At 45.5% G+C, this 26,343-nt stretch overlaps 2 protein-coding genes across 2 annotated transcripts in view; one reads left to right on the top strand and one right to left on the bottom strand.

The window, feature by feature from the left end:
- LOC105489474 (adenylate cyclase 2) overlaps positions 1-3,053 on the top strand; it is a 425,178-nt gene extending 422,125 nt beyond the window's left edge. Inside the window, exon 25 of the mRNA XM_011754299.3 lies at positions 2,561-3,053. Coding sequence (XP_011752601.2) covers positions 2,561-2,713 — 153 coding nt within the window. The 3' untranslated portion in view covers positions 2,714-3,053. The remainder of the gene's footprint in view (positions 1-2,560) is intronic.
- A 4,356-nt stretch (positions 3,054-7,409) lies between these two features.
- CFAP90 (cilia and flagella associated protein 90) lies at positions 7,410-26,332 on the bottom strand. Its single transcript, XM_011754301.3, has 3 exons — positions 26,006-26,332; positions 11,324-11,440; positions 7,410-7,916 (listed from the first exon to the last, which is right to left on the bottom strand). The coding sequence occupies exons 1-3, from the start codon at positions 26,150-26,152 to the stop codon at positions 7,737-7,739; spliced, it is 444 nt and encodes a 147-aa protein (XP_011752603.2). The 5' UTR covers positions 26,153-26,332; the 3' UTR covers positions 7,410-7,736.
- Positions 26,333-26,343: the final 11 nt, after the last annotated feature.

Here is a 26,343-nt window from a genome sequence, read left to right as displayed (position 1 = left end):
CAACCCCGCGGGCCTCTTCTAGGCCTGGAGGCATAGAAACCAGCATGCCTCGAGATGGATAGCTTCTTCCTCCCGGTTTCCCATTAATCATGCGGCGCTGATCAGCGGGTGGTTTGGCATGACGAACACCAGTGGATAGTTTTAAAATGCCAGTGACATTAGCGCCGGTAAATACCTCAACAGTTAACCCCCAAAGCACCAAAAGATTGGTTTGTTCTCTAGGTGGAAGGTCACTCATCCAATAACGGCAGAATTTGCAAACCTGAGTTTCTTGGTTTTCTTCATCTTCTTTAGGTTCTTATCCAATACGCAAAGCACTCCCTGGGTTCCTGCCCTCCTCCCAGGGTTTGGGCCAGACCAGAGCAGCAGGACTTGGGCATCTGGCGCCTGTGCCTCCCTTTCCTTTCTGCTCTGCTCATCAGGGTCCCGAGGACCCACACGTGGACCTTGTGCTAGGGGCTATCCTTCCATGACACTGCAGAAAGGTGGATGATTCTTCCATAGCCAGTCCTTGACATCTGTGCATGGAGGATTTGCCCTGGTTCTGGGCGTCCCTGGATGCCGTCCTGGGCTCTCATGAACACAACCCCTCATGGTTTCCTTGCACTTCTGCCTCTGCCCCCGCAGCAGCATCTGCCCTCAAGGCCCTTCTCAGTCTCCAAGCCCAAGGAGGCTGGAGCTTTGCTGTTGACACGGCCCCCACCTTTGCACCTGCCCTGGGCCACACCACAACCAAAATTGTGCCATAACACCCCTGTGTGCCATCGCAACACTGCTGTGTGCCACGACAATGCTGCTGTGTCCCATAAAAACACTACTGTTTGCCATAACAACACTGCTGTGTGCCACGACAATGCTGCTGTGTCCCATAAAAACACTACTGTTTGCCATAACAACACTGCTGTGGGCCACGACAATGCTGCTGTGTGCCATGACAACACTGCTGTGTGCCATAACAATGCTACCATGTGCCATGACAACACTGCCATGTGCCGTAACAATGCTGCCATGTGCCATGACAACGCTGCTGTGTGCCATAACACTGTTGTGTGCCATAATAACACTGCTATGTGACAGAACAACGGTGCCCTGTGCCATAACAACACTGCCGTGTGCCGTAACAATGCTGCTGTGTGCCACGACAATGCTGCTGTGTGCCATGACAACACTGCTGTGTGCCACAACAACGCTGCTGTGTGCCATAACACTATGTGCCAGAACAACGGTGCCCTGTGCCATAACACTGCCGTGTGCCATAACACTGCTGTGTGGGTTGCAAGCTGCCCAGCCCTGCCATACCCGCCTGGCACAGATTTGTCACTCCAGTGCTGGAGGTGGCCAAGGTCTCACAGGTGCCCTTGTTGCAGCCATGCCAGGTGCCTTCTCAGATGAAGTGGGAGAAGATTGCTCCTTTGTGCCTTTTTCTTATGGTTCCAAAGCAGCATTACCAGGCCTTTCTGTCTGCCCAAACTCAGACACCAGCTGGGGAGACTGGGTGGAGGAGCAGGTAGCCAACAGAGGGGTCTTCCCCGGCCTCAGACGCTGAGGCCTCGCCCTCAGACCACGCCTGTGTGCCTCACTGGTTCTCTGCTTTTGCAGCTCCTCCACACTCAGGCAGCCCAAGCACAGGCAGGCATGGGCCCGCAGTCCCAGACAGGGTGTCCTAGGGAAGGCGCAGCACACGCCGAAGCTGAGAGAGCGCAAGGCTCAGTACGGGACAGTGCATCTCTGCTGAGGAGGAAGCCATGGGAGCCAGCAAGTTCACCGTCATCCGACGGCAGGGCCTGGACATGGTTCAGCAGCCGGGGCCCTCGCCTGTCGGTGCAATGGCAGGAAGTAAGTGGTCCTGTCAAGCCGGCAGCCTGCAAGAGGGGCTGCCCTCCTTAGCCCCCCGTTTCAATGCAGTGAAGTGAGGAGACTTTTGAGACTCAACTGGGAACATCATGCTCGTGCGGACACCGGTGCAAATTCCCACAGTTCTCCCAGTTTTACCCCTTCACTCACAGGCATCAAACCTGACGGACGCGACCCCTTGCGGGAGTTGAGAGTGCTCCTTCTCAGGGTGTTCCTCCCATCGACACTGAAATTGAGTGTTAATGTTTATTATTTCATGAAAGACATTCATGACAATTTATAAACATCATCCAGAATCCCACCACTCCAACCTATTTTGGTTCACTCTCTTTTTTCCAGGTCTCTTCAATGTGAATACATAACATCATGTGGTTGGAATCATAGCCTGGATCCAGGCTCAATCCCTTTTCTGGGTGAAATGGTTCGATGTTGTCTCATCCATGATAGCATCATCGCAGCACTGGAGTTACTTGAATTTTAGGTTGTTTCCAATTTTTCGCTATCCCTGCACTGAATTAAACAGCATTGTCCTTTACAACCTTTCTTTCTTGTGGATTACTCTCACTGTTCTACTGACTTCTCAGGAGTGGAATTCCTGGGTTGAAGAGCATGGTGCCTTTCTTTGGCTCTTCATCCTTGAGTCAGATGGGTTGTATCAATGTAGGTACTAACTAAGCCCGTTCTCCCGTGTTCCTGTGCCTTCTAGGTTACGGAGGAGACAAGCCTCGTCCTGCAGACCCTCGGATACACATGCACCTGTCGAGGAATAATCAACGTGAAAGGAAAGGGGGACCTGAAGACGTACTTTGTAAACACAGAAATGTCAAGGTCCCTTTCCCAGAGCAATGTGGCATCCTGAAGAGTCACCTTCATTTTGGCAAGAAGACTGTATTTTCAGGAAGGTATCACACACTTTCTGACTGCAACTTCTGTCCCTTGTTTTTGATGTGCGTGCTCTGTCTGTCCTATGGAGCCTCTGCAGACTCGTTCCCGTGACCCAGTGGCATACCGTTTGGTGTCTGATGTGTGCCCAGATCGTTCTGCCACTTGCACTGTGCTTGCTCCTAAGCAAAAGGGAAAAGGAGCGTGCGTGATAGAAGAAAAGCATTGAGAGAACTAACAAAGAGGAGAGAGGTGAAACACACACACATTCTTAAGGCAATAAAACTAGGGGGTGTATATTATCTTCTGGTGCATGTTCTTTTCTGGAAAATATGGTAGCTCGCCAACCGCATCTGCTCGTCTGATATTCAAACACACAGTATTCGTGAATAAGTTGATTCTGTCCCTCACATGGAGTCTGTGCTCACCCATTGTCTCATTGCCAGTGGTGTCCAAGGGCCCCCGTTGGGACCCACGGCTCTCGTCCCTCTGCTCCATGTGTCTCATGCCAGCAGCACGTTGCCATCCGTCACCAGAATTAGTCTTCACAGCCTAGGACCAGTTTTGTACCAAACTCGTCTGATGTTTTGATGCCATTTGTCTTTTGTAAAGTTAATTCATTAAAAGTTTTATGTACTTTGATTTGCAGTGCCTGTATCTTTTATTTTCCTGTCTTCTTTCTTCTGTGGTTTGCTCCAGAATTAAAGTGTGTTTTCCATCCGTTCTCCCTTTTGACACAGTTGTTTTGGAAAGAGCTCTCCAGAAGCCAATGTTGAAATGTAATTCAGATTAGGACACAGTGTGTGACGCAGATAATTGGTTACTCAGCTCCCTGGAAAGCAGGCAAGCATGTTGAATGTATCTAGTGGTCTGATTTTAATTTGGGCATCTCTAGAGAATGCTTTCAGGGACAAATACTTTACTAGTAAAAAGATTCTCTGCGAGCAACAGTGCCCCCTCCGTCCACTATGCTCCTGTCTACAGGAATGTTTTGCTAGACCTAACAGAAATAGACTGCAAAAGAATAATGTGGAACCAGCTATGCAAATCAGTCTCACAATAGCGTGAACTAACTGAGAGAAGTACTAAGTCCCACAGACTGCCTGTTAAGTCTGAGAAGGCTAAAGAAGACACACAGCCAACGTTCATGCATTTTTAAAGACAGAAGACCTTGAAGAATTTGTTCTTGTCAATCCAATACAAGTTGTTTGGTACTTATAACATAAAGAAATCATACTTTGCCAAATAGTGAAAAGTAGAGCAATCATGTGTAATCTAATGTTTAAAAGCAAAACTGCAAATTGTAGCCCAGTTGGTCAAACTTGTTTTCTTTTTATAGCTCGTGGCAGGCATCTGTAAGAGGTAGAGGGCCCAGATGATCTCTTAGGAAGCCTTTTATTCGTGGAACTCGAACTTGAAGCACAAGTTCCTGGTTTGATTCCTGGCTCTGATTTTTTACCAGCTGTGTAACTTTGAACACATCTCTTAGTCCCTCTTAGGAGTACTTTCCTTATTGGCAACTCATGGAATCGCTAGTGATTAAACGAGGCAATGACTGTGAGAGCCTGGCTGGGCCTGCACAGTCACAGCACGGGCACCGCTGCTGTGCCAGGACTGTGACTCATTCCCAGTAAAAGGCACTTATCGAAGCTGATAACCATCCTTTATCACCGAAGTGTGAGTAGAGCATGACTTATTTAGTATTCTGCCTCAATGGGGAATTTTTTGATCCTGTAATCACAACTCAGCATTGGCCTTAATATCCCTAGATCTCCAAAAACAGTGGTTGAAGCAAGGGCTTTTCTCTTTCCTCTAATCGAAACCTGGACTAGGATGTTGTAGCATTTCCATGAGCTCAAACTGGCCATGGTGTAGAATGTGTAAGGATGAGCAGCAGGTGTGCCTCCTGGGTTCCTCCTCTGTTACATCCTGCTACACTCATCCGCAGGTCTCCTTGGGTAACCTACCCTGAGTGAACACCCCCAGCTGGGTGGTCCACCAAGTTCTCATAAACAGAGTCCCTCCCATTCCCCCATGTGGTGCACTGAACTTGGGTTTGTGCTAAAAGAACTCAAAAGGAGAATTGTGCTCTCCGAAAGCCATATCACCAGTCTTACCAAACAATAGGCTTTTAAAAGCATTCAGAGTCATTGTCAGAATCCACTGTGGGAAGCTCTGTGTGCACCTGGGCCGTTCTAGGTGTGGTCCCATGGCAGCAGCCTCAGCATCCCCTGGAAACTTGTCAGAAATGCAAATTCTCAGGCCCCAACCTGAAGGAGGACCCTGAATCTGAGATGCCCGGGGTGAGGGCCCAGCACAATTGCTATTTAGTGAACAGGTTCTCCAGGTGATTCTGATCCCTGATCAAGCTTGAGACCTCCCTCCCTCCCCAATGTTTTTGCAAATGAGGAAACTGGGGCAGAGTAATTCAGGCACATGTGTTCAGAGTTCCACAGTTGATTAGCAGTTGAGGCCAGGCTAGAATGGAAAACTGCCTGTTCCCTGAATCTAGAAGAGCATTACTCCTGCTCAAAGCTCCTTAAAGCTCTGGGCAGCTGAAAGCATCCCTGTGAGCAAAAATGCCAGGCAGAAAACTGGCAGTGCACCTCCCACCGGCCAGGCAGAAAACTGGCAGTGCGCCTCCCACCGGCCAGGCAGAAAACTGGCAGTGCATCGCCCATCAGCCCAGGTCCCAGTGCCATTGGTTTCAAGAAAAAATTCTCTCCCCAGTGCTCTCCTTAAAGTCTTACAGGAAGGTTCTCATGGAAATTGCCTCCAGTCCAGTTACCTAAAAACGCCAGTGTTTTACGTATCTGTTTAGAAGTGTCTAAGTTTTGTCATCAATCCCCGATGTTATTCTTCCTTCCCAACTCACTGTGCTCCTAAAGACAGCAACCATTGATCTTTCCTTTGCTCTGAATACACTGAATGACCAGGTAACATCATCAGGCCGGGTGCAGTGGCTCATGCCTGTAACCCCAATATTTTGGGAGGCCGAGGAGAGAGGATCACTTAAGCCCAGGAGTCTGAGACCAGCCTGGGCAACATAGTGAGACCCCACCTCTACAAAAAAAAAATAAGAAAATTAGCTGGGCATGGTGGCACGTGCCTGTAGTCCCAGCTACCTGGAGGCTGAGGTGGGAGGATCACTTGAGTCCAGGAAGTCTAGAATGCCGTGAGCCTTGATTATAACACTGCATTCCAGCCTGGGTGACAGAGTGAGACTCTGTCTCACAAAAAAAAAAAAAAAAAAAGAGAAAAGAAAAAGAAACACAATTGCCCAGTGATGAAAATTTATAAACCAAAACAATCCATTAATATAAGAATATATTATCTTATGTGTGATGAGTTTAACAAGCATTCATGCATTGGCTTTAAATGATAAACATTGGGATACCAAGAGAAATACACTTAATTTCCTCTTACAAATGTGAGCTCTTTTGAAATCTTGGCCAATTACAGCCCTGCCTTTTGAAAGTCAGTATGTAGTAGAAGGTGAAGGGAGTAAGGTCTGACTTAAAGTAAATGAAAATAATTTAGTTTGACATTAATTTATTACAGTCACTTACAGATGCCTTGTCTTTGTTGAAATCAAGTCTGAATAATGAATAATTTATAAATATTTCTATAACCCAAACTTTATATATTTTCTATTATGTTACTATAAATATGGTATAATGCACCCAAAGGCATTCGAAATAAACTACTGCCATTTGTTTGAAATAAATAAAAGACACCTACACTGAAAAATTGTTTTCAAAAAAATAAAGAAATATTTAGGAGTCACTCAACCTTGAAATTGCCGGCAATTCAGTGTCATTTATTTTTAGAGAATCCTCTTTGCATATTCAAAACAATAAAACCAGTGATGGAGCAATCAGCATTGAAATTAATTAGGCCACCTGCCTGTTCACTGCTAAACTGTGGGAATTTAATCATGGTAGATGAGAGATGATTTCTTCCAAGGGGTCCATTCATTTAAAACGTAGCTGATACCTTAACACTTGGGTGAGTTTCAAATTATCCCCAGAGTAAATATTTCCAACTTAGGTTAAAAGCGACTGCTTCCAAAAAGAAGACTGTTTAAAGTCAAGTCATTGCTGTGAAGACGGGGCACTGGGTGGGGCACGCACTGGGTGCCTGTACCTGCACTCTGGCAGCTCATTGCCTCCCACATGAACTCTTCTAGGTTTGGAAACTCCACTTTAAAGATGAGGAAATGTCTGCTCATATAGATGATATGACTTGCCCTAGAACACAAATGTAGAAAATGCAGCAGCCAGAATTTTACCCAAGTTTGTTGACACCGAAATCTAGTCTCTTCCCAGGACTGGCCCTCTCTCCCTGGGCGGTAACAGTGAGCACTGCTGGCCACCAGGACCACCCATCCTTACTAGGGCTCCTGGTCCCAGCTGCACTAAATTCTGTTACTTGTGGCTCAGACCTCTGGAAAAACAAAAATGGAGTCTCTAGAGTTCAGTTGTGCCAAAAGACAATTGTCATTGTATCTCCTCTTGGAGAAGGGAACATGGCAGGGTTGCTTGTGTTACCAGGGTTGCTTGTGTTCCCATAACTCTTCGGAAAAGTAACTGCACCTCACTCCTGTGACTGCCTCCCCAAAGAATCCTAACAAATGTAGAGAGCCGGTGACAAAAACCAACCCAACCATTACCAAGGGGGAACAAAGTTTTCATTTTATTCAGGTGCTCACAGTGAATCAGTCTCCAGTATCATTTGATCAAAAATAATTCCAGCTGAAAATCATCACACCAGAGACTCTTCACATGTACTGAAGGTGTTTTTGGTCACGCTCCTAACGACAGCAACCTGAGGGAAGCTGCTAACCTTCATGGGTCCCACTGTAGAGATGCAACACAGGCAGAGCCAAGCTCCTAGGTGTCATGGGAAGGGGAAAGAAGGCTCCAGACGCCACCTTCTTGCTGTGCAACCTTGCCAGCCCACAGGGCATCGCGACATGCCCTGTGGACCACAGGGATGCTTCAGGCTGGAGCCATGTGCCCAAAGCCGGGTGCCTTGAGGCTGGGAATGTCGTTCTTCCTGTAGAAGTCAGCCTGCACGTGGTTAACGCGGCCAAAGTCCCGGTTTAGGGGTTCAATAGGCTGACGGATGCGCTTCCCATAGACAGAAGACGTCAACACTCCAACTGGCCTCTCCTGTTCCTGGTGAAAGTTATCAAAGCACATCATCAGCACCACTGCATTCGCCAGCACAGCTCACCCGTACATCCATCAGCCTGGTCCTGGGAGCTTTACCTGCCCGGGTCCCACCACGGTAGACCAAGAGGGGACCTCCACGCTGAAGCCAGCGGCTTCACAGGGAAGTAGCCTATGGTGGGGAACCGCTGAATTTGCTAGAAAGCTGGCTGGTGTATTCAATGGACATGTTGGGAAACTGTGCCGGACCATTTGCTCTACCTGTCTGTCTCTGTGCTCTTCCTGGTCATTTACCCGACCCTGCTGCTGCTGGTCCCTTCCCACCATCCAGATCCTGGCTCAGATGTCCAGGTCCTCCCTGGCCCCGCCCCTCCCCAGCTCCCTGCTCATCCCTCTCACTTTCCCCCTCTCACATCCTCACATGGCTTCCTCTTCCCACATACCACTCATCACCACCTAGAATTTGCTCGTCATTTCTTTTTTTCTTCTCTTTCTTTCTTTATATTTTTGTTTTGTTTTGTTTTGTTTTGTTTTGTTTTGAGATGGAGTCTTGCTCTTGTCGCCCAGGCTGGAGTGCAATGGTGCGATCTCGGCTCACTGCAACCTCTGCCTCCCGGGTTCAAGCGATTCTCCTGCCTCAGCCCCCCAAGTAGCTGGGATTACAAGCATGCACCACCATGCCCGGCTAATTTTTATATTTTCACTAGAGACGGGGTTTCCCCATGTTGGCCAGGCTAGTCTTGAGCTCCTGACCTCAGGTGATCCGCCCACCTTGGCCTCCCAAAGTGCTTGGATTACAGACGTGAGCCACCACACCCAGCCCATGATTACTTTGCCTTTACTTTTTCTCTCTTCCCTCGGGAATGGCAGCTCTGAGAGGATGGAGCTTTTTTCTGAAAAACTATGTGCCACAGTTTTCTCCTGCGGAAAACACTAACTTTGCATCAACTTAGAAGGCACCACATGTGCTGCTTATGGTGGCTTTGTAACTAAACTTGGAAGAAATGTTCTCGTGTGCACAATTTCAGCTCTGCAAGACCAACTTTTCTGGAAAAATTATGAAAGTCCGGACTCAGCGGTGAAGCAGAGACTTGTTTTATCTGTTGAAGGGAACGTCTTAGCTTTGCTGTCCTTAAATTTTTAAATTCTAAAGAACCAAACAACAATATCAAGAAAAATACACAATGACATGACTGAATACAGGGAACTATAAGAGTATCTTAGCCTTAGCTTCTTGGCACAAAAAGATAGAGGAGAGCTGCATCAAGAAAATTACATGAAGCAATTGAGGACAATATTAAATATATATGTGTATGTGCGCATATACACACACATGCATGTACATACCTATGCACACACGTACAAGCATACAATATACACATATATGCATGATATATATACATATATTCACACATATACACACATATACACATCCACATACATATGCACGTATGCATGCATCTATACACACATTTACACACATTCACAAGCAGACACACACGTACATACATATATATATACACACACATACACATGCATATACACACACATGCACACATATATACACACAGGTACACATATGCACACACATAAACATATGTACAATATATACAAATATACATATCTGTACATACATATACACACATATATACATACACACATGTACATACATGTATGCCTATATACATGCATACACATATACACATACAGTCATGTGCCATATGACATTTTACTCAATGATAGATCGCATATATGATGATAGTCCCATAAGCTTATAATATTAAGTTGGTGCAAAAGTAATTGCTGTTTTTGCCATGAAAATGGCAAAATCTAATACAACTAAAAAATTCCTATCACCTAATGATGTCATAACTGTTGTCATGTCGTAATACATCACATTCCTCATGCGTTTGGGTGATGCTGGTGAAAATAAACCTACTGGGCTGCCAGTCATATAAAATATAACACATACAATTATGTACAGCTCACAGTACTTGACAATAATAATAAATGACTATGTTACTGGTTTCTGTATTTATTATACTTTTTATCGCTATTTTAGGAGTGTACTCTTTCTACTTCTTTTTAAAAGTTAACTGTAAAACAACCTCCAGCAGGTTCTTTAGGAGGTATTCCAGAGGAGACACTGTTAGCCTAGGAGATGACAGCTCCATGTGTGTTGGTGTCATTGCCTTTGAAGACCTTCCGGTGGGACGAGATGTGGAGGTGGAAGGCAGTGATACTGACGATCCTGACCCTGTGTGGGCCTAGGTTAAGGTGTGTGTTTGTGTCTTAGTTTTTAACCAGAAACTTTAAAAGCTTAAAAAAATTAAAAATAGATACCTTATAAAGATCTAAAGAGAGAAAATATTTTTGTACAGCTGTATGATGTGTTTGTGTTTTAAGCTAAGTGTTACTTTATAAAAGAGTCCAAGTTTTTAAAATTAAAAAGTTTATAAGGTTAAAAAGTCACATTAAGCTAAGGTTAATGTATTATTGAAGAAAAAAATTTAAAACAAATGTAGCGTAGCCAAACTGCACAGTGCTTATGAAGTCTACGGTGGTGCACAGTCATGTCCTCCGCCTTCACATTCACTCACCACTCACTCACTGACTCACCCAGGGCAGCTTCCAGTCCTGCAAGCTTCATTCATGGGAAGTGCCCACACGAGTGTATCATTTTTGATTTTTATACCACATTTTTACGGTACCTTTTTATGTTTAGATACAAAAACACTTACCATTGTGTTATAATCGTTTACAATATTTTATACTGTAACACGCTGTACAGATTGGTAGCCTGGGAGAAATAAGCTGCACCATATGGCCTAGGTGTGGAGTAGGCTATGCTATCTAGGTTTAAGTATACTCTGATGTTCACTCAATGACAAAATCGCCCAGCAATGAATTTCTCAGAATGAATCCCTGTTGTTAAGCAATGCATGACTATACATACACTCCCCACCACACACACACACGTGCGTGCGCACACACATACACGTACAAGCATACCTCAGAGATATTGCAGGTTTGGTTCCAAACCATGGCAATAAATATCACTATTAAGTGAGTCATACAGATGTTTTGGTTTTCCAGTGCATATACAAGTTACGTTTACACTATACTATAGTATATTAAGTGTGCAATAGCATTATGTCTGAAAAATGTACAGATCTTAATTTGTAAATACTTCATTGTTAAAAAATGCTCACACAGAGCTAGGAAGTGGGTACACGCTATTGGAAAAATGGGACCAATAGACTTACTTGACATAAGGTTGCCACAAACTTTCAACGTGTAAAAAATACAGTCTCTATGAAGTCCAATAAAGTGAAGTGTAATAAAACTGGATATGCCTGTATAAAGTTTTGTTAATCTGCTGACGACTTGTTAACATTCTGTCTTAATATTACCTCTTCATTAACATGAAGTCCCAGGCTTTTTGCATGTTCTCTGTCATCTCGGTGCAACTTCTGATCATAATCTAGTCGCCTCTTAAAAACACAGTCATAGAGGGAAATAATTCCTGTCTAGGAAAAAAAGAGAAAGAAAGCCGTGGGTTAATTTGAAGGCTGGGTCATTGAGGCCCGATGGAGCACGGATGCCAGTTCTTTCCCAAGGGAGGCTGGAGGTGCATGTAGTGAGTATGTGATAGGAAAGGTCACCTCACCAGGCAGAACCGGCTGTGATGTGGAGCAGGGAGAAGCCCAGCCCTCACCAGCAAGAGAAGGTTGTTAAGAGGCCCAGGATGAAGGAGGGACATTTTCATGGCACTTCTCAACTTTCTCCTCCCTTGTTGAGAGAGGTGGTTCCCCAAGCTCTCTTGCTGTCTGACTCCATTGCTAGAGCTCAAACTTTAAAATAAAAACTTGTCTTAGTCCATTCAGGCTGCTATGACAAAATAACATACAGACTGGGTGACTTCTAAGCAACAGCAGTGTATTTCTCACAGTCCTGGAGGCTGCGAGGTCCAAGTTCAAGGCCCCGTGAGACTGGTCATCAGGTGAGGGCCCTATTTATGATTCACAGATGGTGTCTTCTCCCTGTAGCCTCACATGCTGGAAAGGCAAACAAGCCCCCTCAAGCTTCTTTTATAGGGGCACTAATTCCATTTATGGGAACTCTGCCCTCAGGCCTAACCCCCTCCCAAAGGCCCCGCCTCCCAATACCACCACATTGCGGGTGAGGCTTCAACATATGAATCACAAACATTCAGACCATAGCAAAACCACATCTCTAAGGTTACACATGTGTGTACTTTTCCTTCATTTCTACTTGTCTTGTCTCCTCAAATTTTCTATAAGCTTCAGCTTCTTTGAAAAACAAACAATACCTACATACTAAGATAATGAAACTTAACAGAAGTCATCTTTTAAGTCACTAGTGCAGGAGCCAAGGGCAGACGTCTTCCTTGCCTTCTGAAGGTTGCCTGAAAATCAGCTGACAGAAGGGAGATTAAAAGAAGAAAGGGTAGACACATTTTCATTAATGTGCATGGGGGACATCTCAGGGTGATTACCCCACCACACCATGGGCTACAGGTGCTTGCACAGCCTTCTTCATACGAGAAAGGAAGATGGGGAAATGTGGATGATTTGAGGGAGGCAGTAAGTTATTTTTAGGGGGATACAATGGTCTGGGAGAAAGTCTGTTGGGCCCGCAGAGCAGATGATGGTCTGTGACGAAAGTCTGTCCAGGTGTCTTAGCAGACTTCAACCTGTCTTCCCAGGATGTGAGTGCAGTTGATGAAAACGCAGGGAAGCTACCAGGGGTCACTGTTTTCTTCTTTGGTGAGTCCAGACTTTAGGCAAATAAGCGAACTTTAGAGATCAGCTTCATCAAGTGCTCTGGGAGAGACAAACAGTTGAGAGACAGGAGCCAGGGCCGGGGGTGGGGGTGGTCAGAGAGACTGTGAGCCTTCTTTTCTTGAGGCCAGAGAGTCAGAGCGCCATATTTTGGTGTGTTGGTTCCTGAACTCTAACACTAGCCAAGAGTCAGGCTGTCTATGTGCAAACCCCTCTCTTGAAAGATAAAAGTATTTTTTCTTTAATCATATGTGATAAGTGTGACACTTGGTAATCCATAAATATATGAATACATATATTATATATAATATACACGTATATATCATATGTATGTAATTTACATACACACACAACTCTGATGTATTAGAAAATGACCCATTAACAGAGCTATCATCTGTATTGTCTCCATTTTATCATCCCAACTTTTTCTGAATACAAAAGAAAATCTTCCTTGTTCGGTATCTAGTAAAAAAAAAAAAAAAAAGAATGCGTGTATTAGCTGGTCTTTAATCTTCACCTTGTCATGCCATTCCTTATTCCAGCTGCCTTAAATTTTCCAGCAGCAAACTCAGACATGTCTCCGTGGGATTTGGGAGTATTAGGTCTCTAGCTTATGCTTGGTTGGTTTTGTTTTGTTTTGTTTTTTTCCCAGTTAGTGATGCTAGAATGATTCCCTCCAACAGGAGGATACAGAGGTAGAAGTAGGCAGTGAAAAGGATGCAAGACTTCTATATAGTATGTTGGAAAACACGTAATGCCCACTCACAGTGACTGCAGGAACTCGGCACTCTGGCCTGTAATGGGAATAACTAGATCATAACGTAGCTTTGGCCAATCCTTAGCAAATCATTCACAGATCATCTGTCATGTGCAATATGCTGTGCTCCTGCTGAGGGGAATTTAGAAGATAACTCAGATGTGGCTACTGTCCTTACTCAACGAGCCATCTAGTAAGGAAACAACATGGTCTTTAAGAATTATTACTTTAAGATTCGCAAGAATTCCAACAGCAACTTGTGTAAGGTGCCTGGCCAGCCACTGCAGGGAACCTGGTATGTCTTAGTTCAGAATTACTCTAGTCAGCTTGAAGGAGGAAAACAACCTCCATCCAGGAGCTGTGGCTTCTGCCTCTGTGCCTCTGCTGGTCATTTTATGAGTTACCAGACACAAGCATCTCTTATCATTGTCTTCACTCTCACTCAACTTCTGGATGTGTTCACGTCAAACCACCCTGGCCCTCATGTCTCCTGATGGCAACCTACCGTATAGCTACGTACCCACAGGATTTTGTAAAAGCCTGAATCAATGGAGAATTGATAAGCCATTCAACATTTAGTATTGTGACAATTGGCTAGTTATTTGGGCCTTCACATCACACTATAGCCAAAAGTAAATTCTGGATGATAAGACAAATGAAAAAGAAAACCCATTCGAAAACTCGTACACATGAAAACAATAGGTAAAATGTCAAAAATATCAATCACTTTGACTACCTACAAATTAGACATTTGCTTATCAAATAAAATGAAAACTTTAAAAAACCATTTTAAGACATGATACAGAAATCTCAGTATCTTTAACATTCATAACATAGGCAGCTGTTGGTGCAGAAGCCAATCTGCTGCTGGCCTGCAAGGCTAAGCAAACCTTTTTGGGATGGGCCACCTAGTAACACACATGAAGCCCAAGTACACCACACACACTCTGCAAGGATGAGGGAGGATAAATTCTCCAGAGTAAATACATTGCCATCCAGACCTTTCCTTTGAGATTCAGAGCCACTGGCTGGCTAATAGCTTGATCTCCATCACCCCCATGCCACCACACATACACCCAATATTTTAAGGGATTCAATATTAGCCAGGCTCTTGTTCATCATCTAGGTGTTCTGTTGCCTCTGGAATCCCTCCTGACCTGGCTGACCCTGTTCCATGGGTTTTGGGGAGAACAGCTGCAGTGTACAAAATGAAGACCTAGTCTCTAGAACTGAATCACTGGAAGAAAGCTACACTCATGGCCAGGAGGCCCTCTCTCCTCCTGCACCCTGAGAACCTTGAGGCAAAGTGGAGTGACTGATGGCCCTTCAAACCCTATAATGCTCCCTGCGTGTGGGCAGCCCCCCCCACCCAGTGTATTAGTCTGTTCTCATACTGCTGATAAAGACATACCCAAGACTGGGCAATTTACAAAAGAAAGAGGTTTAATGGGCTTACAGTTCCATGTGTCTAGGGAGGCCTCACAATCATGGCAGCAGGTGAAAGGCACTTCTTACATGGCGGCAGCCAGAGAGAGAGCTTGTGCAGGGAAACTCCCCTTTTTAAAACCATCAGATCTCATGAGACTCATTCACTATCACAAGAACAGTGCAGGAAAGATCCACCCCCATAATTCAATCACCTCCTACTGGGTTCCTCCCATAACACATGGGAATTGTGGGAGTTACAATTCCAGATGAGATCTGGATGGTGACACAGCCAAACCATATCACCCAGATCTAAGAGACAGCCCTCCAGAGTGGGTGGCACGAACAGCAGGGAAAATAGATCCTCCAGGAACTGCCTGGTCTTGTATTTTCTTCTGCACAGTGATTTTAATCAGGTCTAACCCTCCTGAACTGAGTGAGCGCCCACTGGGGTGCCTGGATTATCCTGGGAGAAAAACTCTGAAGAAGAAAGGACTTCAGAATAGAATGAGAATGCAATTACTATTATCAGAATGAGAAAGGATATGTTCATTCATTTTGTTCCCTATATTGAAGAAGCCCAGTGTAATATGAAACTTTACAGAGAAAATACCTATTTCTTCTCATTCTAATCAGGTCTCCTAAAACACTATAAAAGCAATCACTATGAGCAGCCATGCCTGCCTCACAATCCCTGGATTAGTTGCCAACGATCTTCTACATCTTAGTCTTTACTAGGAATCTCACTGCTTGTGGGTATGGAGTGATCAGAATCTTAGGAAGCTTATTTTTGTGCAGATTTTGCATATTCAGAACTTTCCAGAGTACAAGTGAATTTTTCTATCATTGAAAAATAAGGACCAAAAAAAAAAATTATCAGTAGACAGGCAGCCTCACTTTGAAATGTGACTATCCATTTTCAATAACTAATCAAACTGAAAATCTGTCGTTTCCCTGGATTTTAATTATTAATCTTTCTTTTTTTTTCTTTTATTCCCATATGGCTTGAAGCAAAATGATACGAATAAAAACCAATTGGGATTTAGATGCTAATCACAAGACAGAGCTTCTGAAATTACTGAAATTTTGCCATTAAAATTCCTCAAGGAATTGTCTCTATTTCACAGATGATGTTCCTTTTTAAAAAAAAAAAAAAAAAAAAAGCAAAACAGAAAATATCCATTTTTTACCTTGTGATCTCTCCCTTCGTGTTTTGAATATTGTTAAAACGTAGCATAACCTTAGCCTGGTCATGGTACCTGATCACCTACCCTCAGTTTACCTCACAATAACCTCCACCCCTGATCCTGAGAAATTGCTGTGGTCTACAGACCTGGGCAGATGATGTGGGTAGAGTGGAGGCCTCCAGTTTTCAACCTCCACAGCACATTAGGCCTACCATTGTGTGAGACACTATGCCAGGCTCCAGGACAGAAATGGGGAGTCCCTACCTTAAAGAGACCACAGACTAAGAAGAGAAATCAACCCATTACTTATGAACCACAGAAAAATACAAATGGAACAAGAGAGGTTTGCACAAAGTAGAGTAGCAGAAAATAATGAATGATGGGCAATTGCTTGGGCCAGGGGGAGGAAGTGCAGGTGACTAAGGCGAGACGGGAGACTGCACCACACTGCTGTGGTTAGAACCACTGCCGAACAACCTCACTGGATGTGATCAGTTGACTTATGTCCTCCAAGCATTCACATGTTGAAGTCCTATCCCCCAGGAACTCTGAATGTGACCTTATTTGGAATAAGGTAATTGAGGATATAATTAATTAAGATGAGGTCATACTGGAGTAGGGTAGACCCCCAAGTTAATATGACTGGTGTCCTTATTGAAAGGAGAAATCTGGACATGGACATGCACCGAGGGAAGATGATGTGAAGAGACATTGGGAGAAGATGGCCATCAACCAGCCAAGGAGAGAGGCCTGGAACAGAGCCTTCCCTTGCAGCCCCTAGAAAGAACCAATCCTGCTGAATTGCAACAAAGCAAAAATTGACATATAGTATCTAATTAAACTTCAGAGCTCTGTACAGCAAAAGAAACTATGAGCAGAATAAAGAGACAACCTACAGAAGGTGAGAAAATTTTTGCAAGCAGTGCATCTGACAAAGGTCTAATATCCAGCATCTACAAGAAACTTAAATTTACAAGCAACAAAGAATACCCCATTAAAAACTGGGCAAAGGACATGAACAGACACTTCTCAAAAGACATACAAGTGGCTAAGAAACACATGAAAAAAAGCTCAACATCTCTGATCATTAGGGAAATGCAAATCAAAACCACAATGACATACTATCTCACACCAGTCAGAATGAATATTGAAAAGTCAAAAAACAACAGATGTTGGTGAGGTTGTGAAGAAAAAGGAACGCTCATACACTGTTAGTGGGAGTGTAAATGAATTCAACCACTGTGAAAGACAGTGTGGTGACTCCTCAAAGACCTAGAGGCGGAAATACCATTCAATCCAGCAATCCCATTACTGAGTATATACCCAAAGGAATAGGAATCATTCTATTATAAAGACACATGCACATGTATGTTCAATGCAGCACTACTCACAATAGCAAAGATATGGAGTCAACCTAAATGCCCATCAATGATAGACTGGATAAGTAAAATGTGGTACATATACACCATAGAATACTACGCAGCCATGAAAAGGAATGAGGTCATGTCCTTTGCAGGGACATGGATGGAGCTGGAGGCCATTATCCTTAGCAAACTAACACAGGAACAGAAAACCAAATCCCGCATGTTCTCACTTATAAATGAGGGCTAAATGATAAAAACACAGGGACACATGGGGGGTGGGCAATATACACTGGGGCCTGTCAGAGGATGGGAGGCGGGAGGAGGGAGAAGATCAGGAAGAATAGTTAATGGAGGCTGGGCTTATTACCTGGATGATGGTATGATCTGTACAATCCATCAGGGCATGTGTTTACGTATGTAACAAACCTGAATATCCTTCACAAATTAGAAGTTGGAAATTAGAAAAAAAAGTCCTGGTAACACCCTGATTTCAGGCTTCTAGCCTCCAAAACTAAAAGAGAAGAAATTTCTGTTGTTTTAAGCCACCAAGTCTGTGGCACATTTTGTGGCAGCCCAGGCAAACACACTTGGCAGGAAGTAGCCATCATGCCCCATGACTCCTCCCAACCTGAGAAGCACACTTACTCCCAGAAGTTGCACACACTCTCATACAAATAACTGGGGTAAGTTTTTGAGCAAACTGGGACCCTGGTCCTTTATTTTCTCCTCCTCTTCAGACTATTTAAAGCATTAATTCACTCTCCACCATAAGGTTAAACCAATAAGTTCTATAAGAAAGAAAGAAAAAAAAAAAAAAACAGGAGAAAAAAATTAATACCTTTTGCCATGTAATTGTGGCAGGGGTAATGCTATGTGCTCATCAAACATACTGCCACTTCCAGAACAAGCAGAAGATGCATTTCCCAGTTTCCCTCACAATTAGGCTGGGGCCAGGAATGTGGGTGACTCCAATAAATTCTACCTCTAGTCCTGGTCCATAAAAAACTCCCAGGCAGTCCTCCAAACCCTCTCCCCCCACTCACAGGCTAATAAATTCCGAGCATCCAATACATGACTCTAAAGTCCTAAAAACTCCTAGGCTCTAGTAATAGTGAAACCATTAAAAAGAAGGCACCTGGATTTCCAAGCAATTGCACTAAGAGCCTCCCGGGAGAAACATAAATGTCAGGCTATGAATGAGAAAAAAAAAAAAGCCTCTGTGATGTCATGGTTATTATGTTAAGCCCATTGGTGCACCTATGTTTAACAACCCACTTTCTGGAGAAAAAAAAAATCTGATTTGTAGTATTTGATGATTTCTGTGGTGTAAATACTTCGATCATGGTCAATTTTAGGCTACCAATGAAATGCAGAGCTTAGAAGAAATGCTAACAGTTGGCTTTTGTGAGTCATACACGCCAGCTCCAGCACATTGGGGGTTAAGACTCTTTGGGTTTAGGGTGTGTTTCCATAGCACATCCTAGTCCACCTTGTTTAATATGCTAATCAACCTATGACTGGGCTGCCTTACTTCCTGTCCTCAGAAGCCACAGCACTATGACCTCCTCATCTTGAGGCTTTCCATCAGTTTGCTAGTCCAAGGATAAACGACCTACTTTTAAAACTGAAAACCCCCAAGGTGATCCAAAACAGTTTCCTTTGATTCATAAGGGCCTCAATTTACTTATAAATCCAGAGCATCTCCTTGGAGGTTTGGTATTGTGTGAAGCTTAATGAGGACATTTTCATTAATTTTAACAGCACTCAAAATTCTGTATCTCAGAGGACTGTTGCTTGCGAAGGACACAATGTTAGATTTTTATGAAAAGACAATACTCAACTATTCTCTTTGGGTTTTTGTTTTTTCCTGTGGAAAAGATTCTGTGTCCTCTCTTGGTACATTAATATCACAAGTTTTAGAAATTCTTATAAATTTTCAAATAATCTGGATATTCTACCATTGGATTGAAGTCAAGATAACTCCTCCCTCTGATCTTGTGTCTGCGTCAAATTCTAAGAGTGTTCTGATTCAGAGAGTTCTACATTCATCTATGTGTTTAACTTGTCACCAGTTGGAAATGTGGTGATTGTGGAGTCAATTGTTTTTCCTCTTCCACTGATACCAGCTCCCTACTCACCCCATCACCCCCAGCCCAGCAATTCACAACTCAGGAAGAATAAGCGATCCAAAGGGGCTGAAACTCGAATTCAATCTTATACGTTCCTCTTGGTCAAAGTTATTGGGAAAAATGTTGTCCTTTTCTTGTGTCATTTGCTTGTACCCCTTAAAAGGGGGTGATTTTGAAAAACTAAGATATATTATTAAATGAAAAGGGCAAGCTGCAAACATATGTGTCCACATCTGTGTGATCTGTGTGTGAATATGTTCTTGTATAAAAAACATTTAGATGCGTATCACGACAAGCATGCACTCAATGAAAAGACACAGAGGACATGCTCACACAGGAGTTTTGATTCATTGGAACATGGATTCCTTACTCTCGGTGTTTCATACCATGTGAAAGATCTCCACTAGAACATGCCTGCCCCCCCTTTCACTCATTCCTCTCTCACTAATGGGTTTGCAAGGGAAACTGGACCTTGGGCTCAGCGCCCCCACCAACCCCTTTTTAAGGAGCTACCTGCCCTGGAGGAAGATATTCAGCCCAATTCCCCCAAGCCCTGAGTTTTCCAGGGGCAGGTCACTGGACAGTGAAAATGCAACTGGAGAAGTAGAGAAGAAACTATAACCCACTGCTATTGACGATACCAGAGGAGGAGAACGAGGATGGGGATAAGCAAAGCAGCTGACAATCCAAACCAAAACCCCTATTTAGTCTAAGAAGCTAATTTTGAAAATCGGTGACTTATCCTTTTGTTTTAAAAATTGGCTTTCCGATTATTCATTCCTCATTTGTTCATGCAACAGGTATTTATGGAGTTCCAACAACCATCAGATCTCCTGAGGACTCACTCACTATCACGAGAACAGCAAGGGGGAAACTGCTCCCACGATCCAATCACCTCCCACCAGGTCCCCGCCTCAACATGTGGGGGTTACAATTGGAGATGAGATTTGGGAGGGGACTTATTGCCATATCAACATGCATCTGTGTAACGTGCTTGGCCGCACTTGGCAAACGGAAATTCAGTGCTCAGGGAGGTAGAGTCCTCGACGCATGAAGAAACAGTCAGCTTCTGTCCCCAACATACGCGGAGAAGAAAAGCCAGCTAATCCCACCAAACCTAAGGTGGGGCCTTCACAGCAAAGCCTCACTCAAGACAGAGTTATCCACAAGCCCCCTCAGCATGAGGGAAAGCGGATTCTGAAACCAGTTATAATTTCTTTAAATGCAGCTCTTGGACTTTGAGGAATTTAATCCAAACCTTCATAAAATACCATTGTCCTTTGATTCTGCTTTTTCATTTCCACAGCAGAAATGCTGCACAAGGCAGAAGGAGAAAAAAGGAACTGAAAAACACTGTTGAATGGAATCTGCTTTGCTGCCGCAGGAACCATATTTTATGGGCAAAGCCTACGCTACTAGAACTCCCTAGGGAGCAGTACAGGAGCCGATCACATTTTTGCTGGCAGCTTTAGATGACGAATTTGTCTTACAATTCAGAGGCATTACTGAGGCTTTAAATAAGTGTGCAGCCTTCAGTGCATCCACTCTGTGGGCTCCCTGAAGTAAGCTGCTTCAGAGGATTAGAAGCCACAGATTGACACTCACATTTTGCCTTCACCTGTGTTAATTTCTGACAGCAAATGAGAGTCAGGGATATGAGGTTTGCCACCGGGACCTAGGACTTAGTGAAAAGCAGCTCTAATATCACTAACAAAAGCAAACGATAATAATAGCTGTACTTACATTGGGCTTACCATGTGCCGCTTTGCATTGATTAATTAAAGTCATTCATATAAGAGCTCTATGAAGTTGGCAACATTTGCCTCAGAGGTGGGTAGAGTGAAACAGTGTGTGTTAATGTGGTAGGTCCACATGGCTGGTCAACACGGAGCCAATATTCTTACCCAGGATTACTCAGCCTGTGCTACCAACTAATTGGTATACACACTACTGTGCGTCACACAGAAATAAACTAAACAGGATAGTCCCATCAGGCTGCTATAATAAAATACCTATATACTGGGTGATTTATAAACAACATACTTTTATTTCTCGAGGTTCTCGAGGTTGGGCAGTCCAAGATCAAGGCGCTGGCAGATTTGGTGTCTGGTGAGGGAGCATGTTCTGGTTGCTACATGGCACATTCTCATTGTGTCCTCACATGCTGGGAGCGGTGAGGGAGCTCTCTGGAGTCTCTTTAACAAGGGTGATAATACCATTCGTGAGGGCTCCACCTTCATGTCCTCATCACTTCGCAAAGGCCCGCCTCCTAATACTGTCATGTTGGGGGTTGTGATTTCAACGTATGTATTTGGGGGGAACACAAATATTCAGACAATAGCATTGGCTTAAGAACTAATTCCATACTGCTTTTACTGCTCAGCTTGATTAGGGCCTGAAATTCTTCTTCTTACTATTATCATCATCTTTTGGAGACAGAGTCTCACTCTGTTACCCAGAGCGGAGTGCAGTGGTGCAGTCTCGGTTCCCTGCAATCTTGACCTCCTGGGCTCAAGTGATTCTCCTGCCTTAGCCTCCCGAGTAGCTGGGACTAGAGGCATGGGCCACCACACCTGGCTAATTTTTGTATTTTAAGTAAAGATGGGGTTTCACCACGCTGGCTGGGCTGCTCTTGATTGAACTCCTAATCTCAAGTGATCCGCCCTCCTCGGCCTCCCAAAGTAGAGCCTGAAATTATTTACAGCAAATTTAGGTGTAACTGAGTTCTCTAGAAAACCTGTGATACAGAATTTACCCTCTTTATTCCAAATAGTCTCCAGGTCAGAGAATCAGTTTCTTTGGTCATGCAGGTGATTAAACCCCAGTTCATATCATCCTGAGGAGTGGATTATTACCATTGGTAGCTATTTGTCAAATGGGCTTCAAAATGCTTTTGTTATTCTTGTTGCTTTCAAGGCTGTTTCAATTTAGATGTTAACATTTATGTTGCATCATTTTCTTTTGCATGGTACTAAAGGCCTCAGGACTTGAATTTGTTTGTGACTTCAGTTATCCAAACTGTATGGAAAAAAATTGTTTTTTCAAAAATCCACTTTGCATCAATTTGTTCTACGTTCCATACCTACCTTCCAGAAGGTAGTGATACATTAGAGCAGGGGGTGGGAAACTTTTTCTGTAAAGGGCCAGGTAGCAACTGTTTTAGGCTTTGCAGGTCTCATGGTCTCTACCAAATCTACACAACTCTCTGGGGTAACCATAGACACGCAAACACATAGGTGTGAGACTGTGTTCTAGGAAAACTTTATTTATTAAAATAGGCAGCTGGCCAGACTCGGCCAAGGAGCCTCGGTTTACTGACCCCTGCATTAAAGGGACAGATTTCTGGCCCACTCCCAGCGGACCTCCTTCCAAGGGATGGAGTCCCAGTCACTTCACACTTCAGGCATCTCTCTGCCCTTTGGTTAGTTTGGCCCCAGGAAGGTAGCGCCATTTATTAGACTGGTAAATGTAAGAATGAACTGTGCCTGCCAGGCTCAATTTCACCACTTTTCCCTAGGCAGTAGCTGGCCCACAGGGGATGGGGTTCTGCTCTTTTTCCTGGTGCCCCCATCTTATTTACAGGGCCCCTCAAATGGCATTATTGTCAATGTTTTTACTCTGTCCAACAGCCAGATGAATTTTATTTCCTTTCAACAAAACAGCATAGAACAAGTTAACACAATAAGACTCCTTACTTTTTCGGCTGTTTATCTCATGCAGTGCATTACTGCTATGCATTAATCATAGTTGATTGGCAGTCACATGAGTATTGCATACTTAAAATGTAAAATTCAGTTAATAAGTGAAATTATGTATAGGTAACAGTTCTTTCAAAACATATTGCTCCCAGGAGGAAAATAAAATGAAGGCCCTGATGGCAATGAGATTGGGAAGTTACCATTCCCTCGTGTTTCCCTCCTGTCTTAACATTCAGTGGATAGTCGAGCCTGGGAGAACAGGCAAACAGCGCTGCAGAGACAGATCTGATTGCAAATGTCCCTTTCCCCCGTCCTTGCATATTGCTCAAAGCCAAGCAGAGAGGAGCTATCAGATACCAAAGATCCTCCTGGGAGCAGGCTGAGGTTTATGGCTGCTGTATTTGTCAGCTGGGGTTGAACAAACTAAGTACCACGGATGAGGTGGCTTAACCAACAGAATTCATTGTCTCACAGTACTGGCACCAGAAGTATGCAATCAAGCAGTTGGCTGTGAAGGAATGTCCTGTTCCGGGCCTTTTCCTGAGGCTTGTAGGTGGCTGTCTTCTCCCTGTGTCCCTTTACATCATCCTTCCTGATATGGTTTGGCTGTGTCCCCACCCAAATCTCATCTTGAATTGTAGTTCCCATAATTCCCACATGTCCTGGGAGGGACCATCTGGAGATAACTGAATCATGGGGGCAGTTTCTCCCATCCTGTTCTCATGATAGTGAGTAAGTTCTCACAGGACCTGATGGTTTTATAAGGGTCTTCCCTCTTCACTGGGCACTCATTCTTCTTGATGCTGCCACGTGAAGAAGGACATACTTGCATCCCCTTCTGCCATGATTCTAAGTTTCCTGAGTCCTCCCCAGCCATGCTGAACTGTGAGTCAGTTAAACCTCTTTCCTTTATAAATTACCCAGTCTTGGGTTTGTCTTTATTAGCAGTGTGAGAAAGGACTAATACATGCCAGTCTGTATTGTATCCAAATTTCCCATTTCTCAAGGACACCAGTCATACTGGAATAGGGCTCATCCTAATGACCTCATTTTAATTTGATTATCTCTGTAAAATTCTGTCTCCAAATAAGTTCACATTCTAAGGTACTGGGGATTAAGACTCCAAAACCTAAATTTCAAGGGGACACAATTCAACCCACAGCAGCTGTCTAAACTAGAAACACGCTTGCTTCTGTTGTTGAGGCTGTCCATGAGTGCTTACAGTTTATGGGTGGCATGCAGGCCAGTGTGTGCTAACCAATTGTGGGGGTGGGAGTGGGGGAGAGGAAGGATGCATTTTCTGGGAATACCTTATATACCATAAGGGAACGATCTCCTTCCCCCTAGACACCTGGCTAATCTATATCCCTCTCTAGCCACTCAAGCCACCAGGACAGCCAGAATTAGAAAGGCCTGTCCCAGTTATGCCTGCAGGCTGAGGGTCCTCAATGAATGCTCAATGACTCCCCTGCCTCTGCATCCTGAGCAAGACAAACTGGGGACATTTAGGAACAATGGTGAGAAGAGAGGAGTAGATGACCCTCAACTGACTTCGAATCTGCTCCTTTTCCTGCCTTTGGCCGCTGGTGGGAGATGCAGGGTGCCCAGTGGCCTTCGCAGACCCTCAGAGTCCATCCCAGGAAGTGCACGGGCCAGTGTGGCCAGGACGGAAGAACAGAGGGACCACTCTCAGTCCAGCCCTCCCTGCAGGCGGTTCGCCAGCTATTCCTTCTGGTCTTCTGTTTGCAGGAGGGCAGAGGGTTTCCCGCTCCCTGGACCATCCAGGCCTAGTCCCGGCGGCAAGGCCATGTTTCCTTGTTACGCTGGGCCTGCTGCTGACAGGCCCCAGAAGGAGCCGCTACCAGCCCGCTGGGCGGTCCCTGCTTCCTGCGACCCCCTCCAGACCCTGGGCAGAAAAAGCGCCCTGCTGTCCCGACAGAGCCACTGTGCTTTTCAGGGATCCTGACACCTAGTGGCTCCCGCTCCCTCCTCCGAAGAGCACTGGGTCCCAGCTGAGCATTCCCGCGACCCCCGGCCCCTGGTGGCAGCTGAGACACCCATTCGCGCACCCGGCTCCTCCCACATCCTTGTTCCTGGGGGGTGGGGGGTGCAGCTGACACTGGTGGTCGCCTTAGCTGTACTCTTTGGGGTCCAGGCGCCTTGGCGGGAGCTCACCCTCCCTGTCCCCCCAGCTGACCCTGCTGCGCCCCCTTCATCCCCGCACGCTCCCACCCAGCCCCGCCCCTCGGAACCCACCCCTGGTAGTGAAGCCCTGCCCCCAGGGTCCCTGCCCGAAGGCGCGCTCCTCCTCTAGGGCTCCACCACACTGTGAGCTCTGTCACCATCCCTAGCGGTGCAGCCCCTCCCAGGGATCCTCCTCGCTGTGAGCTCCTGCTCCTGTCCCGGTGGCGCACCCCCGCCCCCAAGCCTCCTCCCCTAAGGTGAGTCCCGCCCCCAGGCCCCAGGCCCTAAGGTGAGTCCCGCCCCCAGGCCACCTCCCCTACGGTGAGCCCCGCCCCCAGGCCTCCTTCCCTAAGGTCTAGTCCCGCCCCCCAGGCCCAGTCCCTAAGGTGAGCCCCACCCCCACGCCCTCTCCCCAAGGGAGAGCCCTGCCCCAAGACCCTTCCGCTGGGGTGATCCCCTCTCCCCTACCCCTCCGCGGCCGGCCGCCCGCCCGCCCCTGCCCAGTGGCCCAGCCTTCCCGCCTCCGTGCCCCGCCGCGGTCCTCACCTGCGCCTGCCGGTAGTAGTAGCTGTGCTCTTTGGGGTCTAGGCGCCGCGGCGGGATGTAGCTGAAGGCGGACTGCGCCGAGACGGGCGGCGGCCTGGGCTTGCCCCGCAGCGTGGACGCGGTGGTCTCCTCCTCGTCGTCCTCCATGCCGCCCCCGTCCAGCGCCCCCGCCTTGGCCGCGGTCCGTCCCGCCCGCCCAGGGGCCCAGTCGGAGTCTGCCGGCCTCAGGTGGCTCCGCGCTGGCGTCCAGCCCGCGTCTGTGTTCAGCCGTTGCCTGGAAACCGCCGCCTGGCGACCCGGAGCGGCCCTGGAGAATTCCCGCTCCAGGTTGGGGCGAC

This window comes from Macaca nemestrina, chromosome 6 (genome assembly GCF_043159975.1).
Source record: "Macaca nemestrina isolate mMacNem1 chromosome 6, mMacNem.hap1, whole genome shotgun sequence".
Taxonomy (NCBI): domain Eukaryota; kingdom Metazoa; phylum Chordata; class Mammalia; order Primates; family Cercopithecidae; genus Macaca; species Macaca nemestrina.
This window is presented reverse-complemented; position numbering and strand designations above follow the sequence as displayed.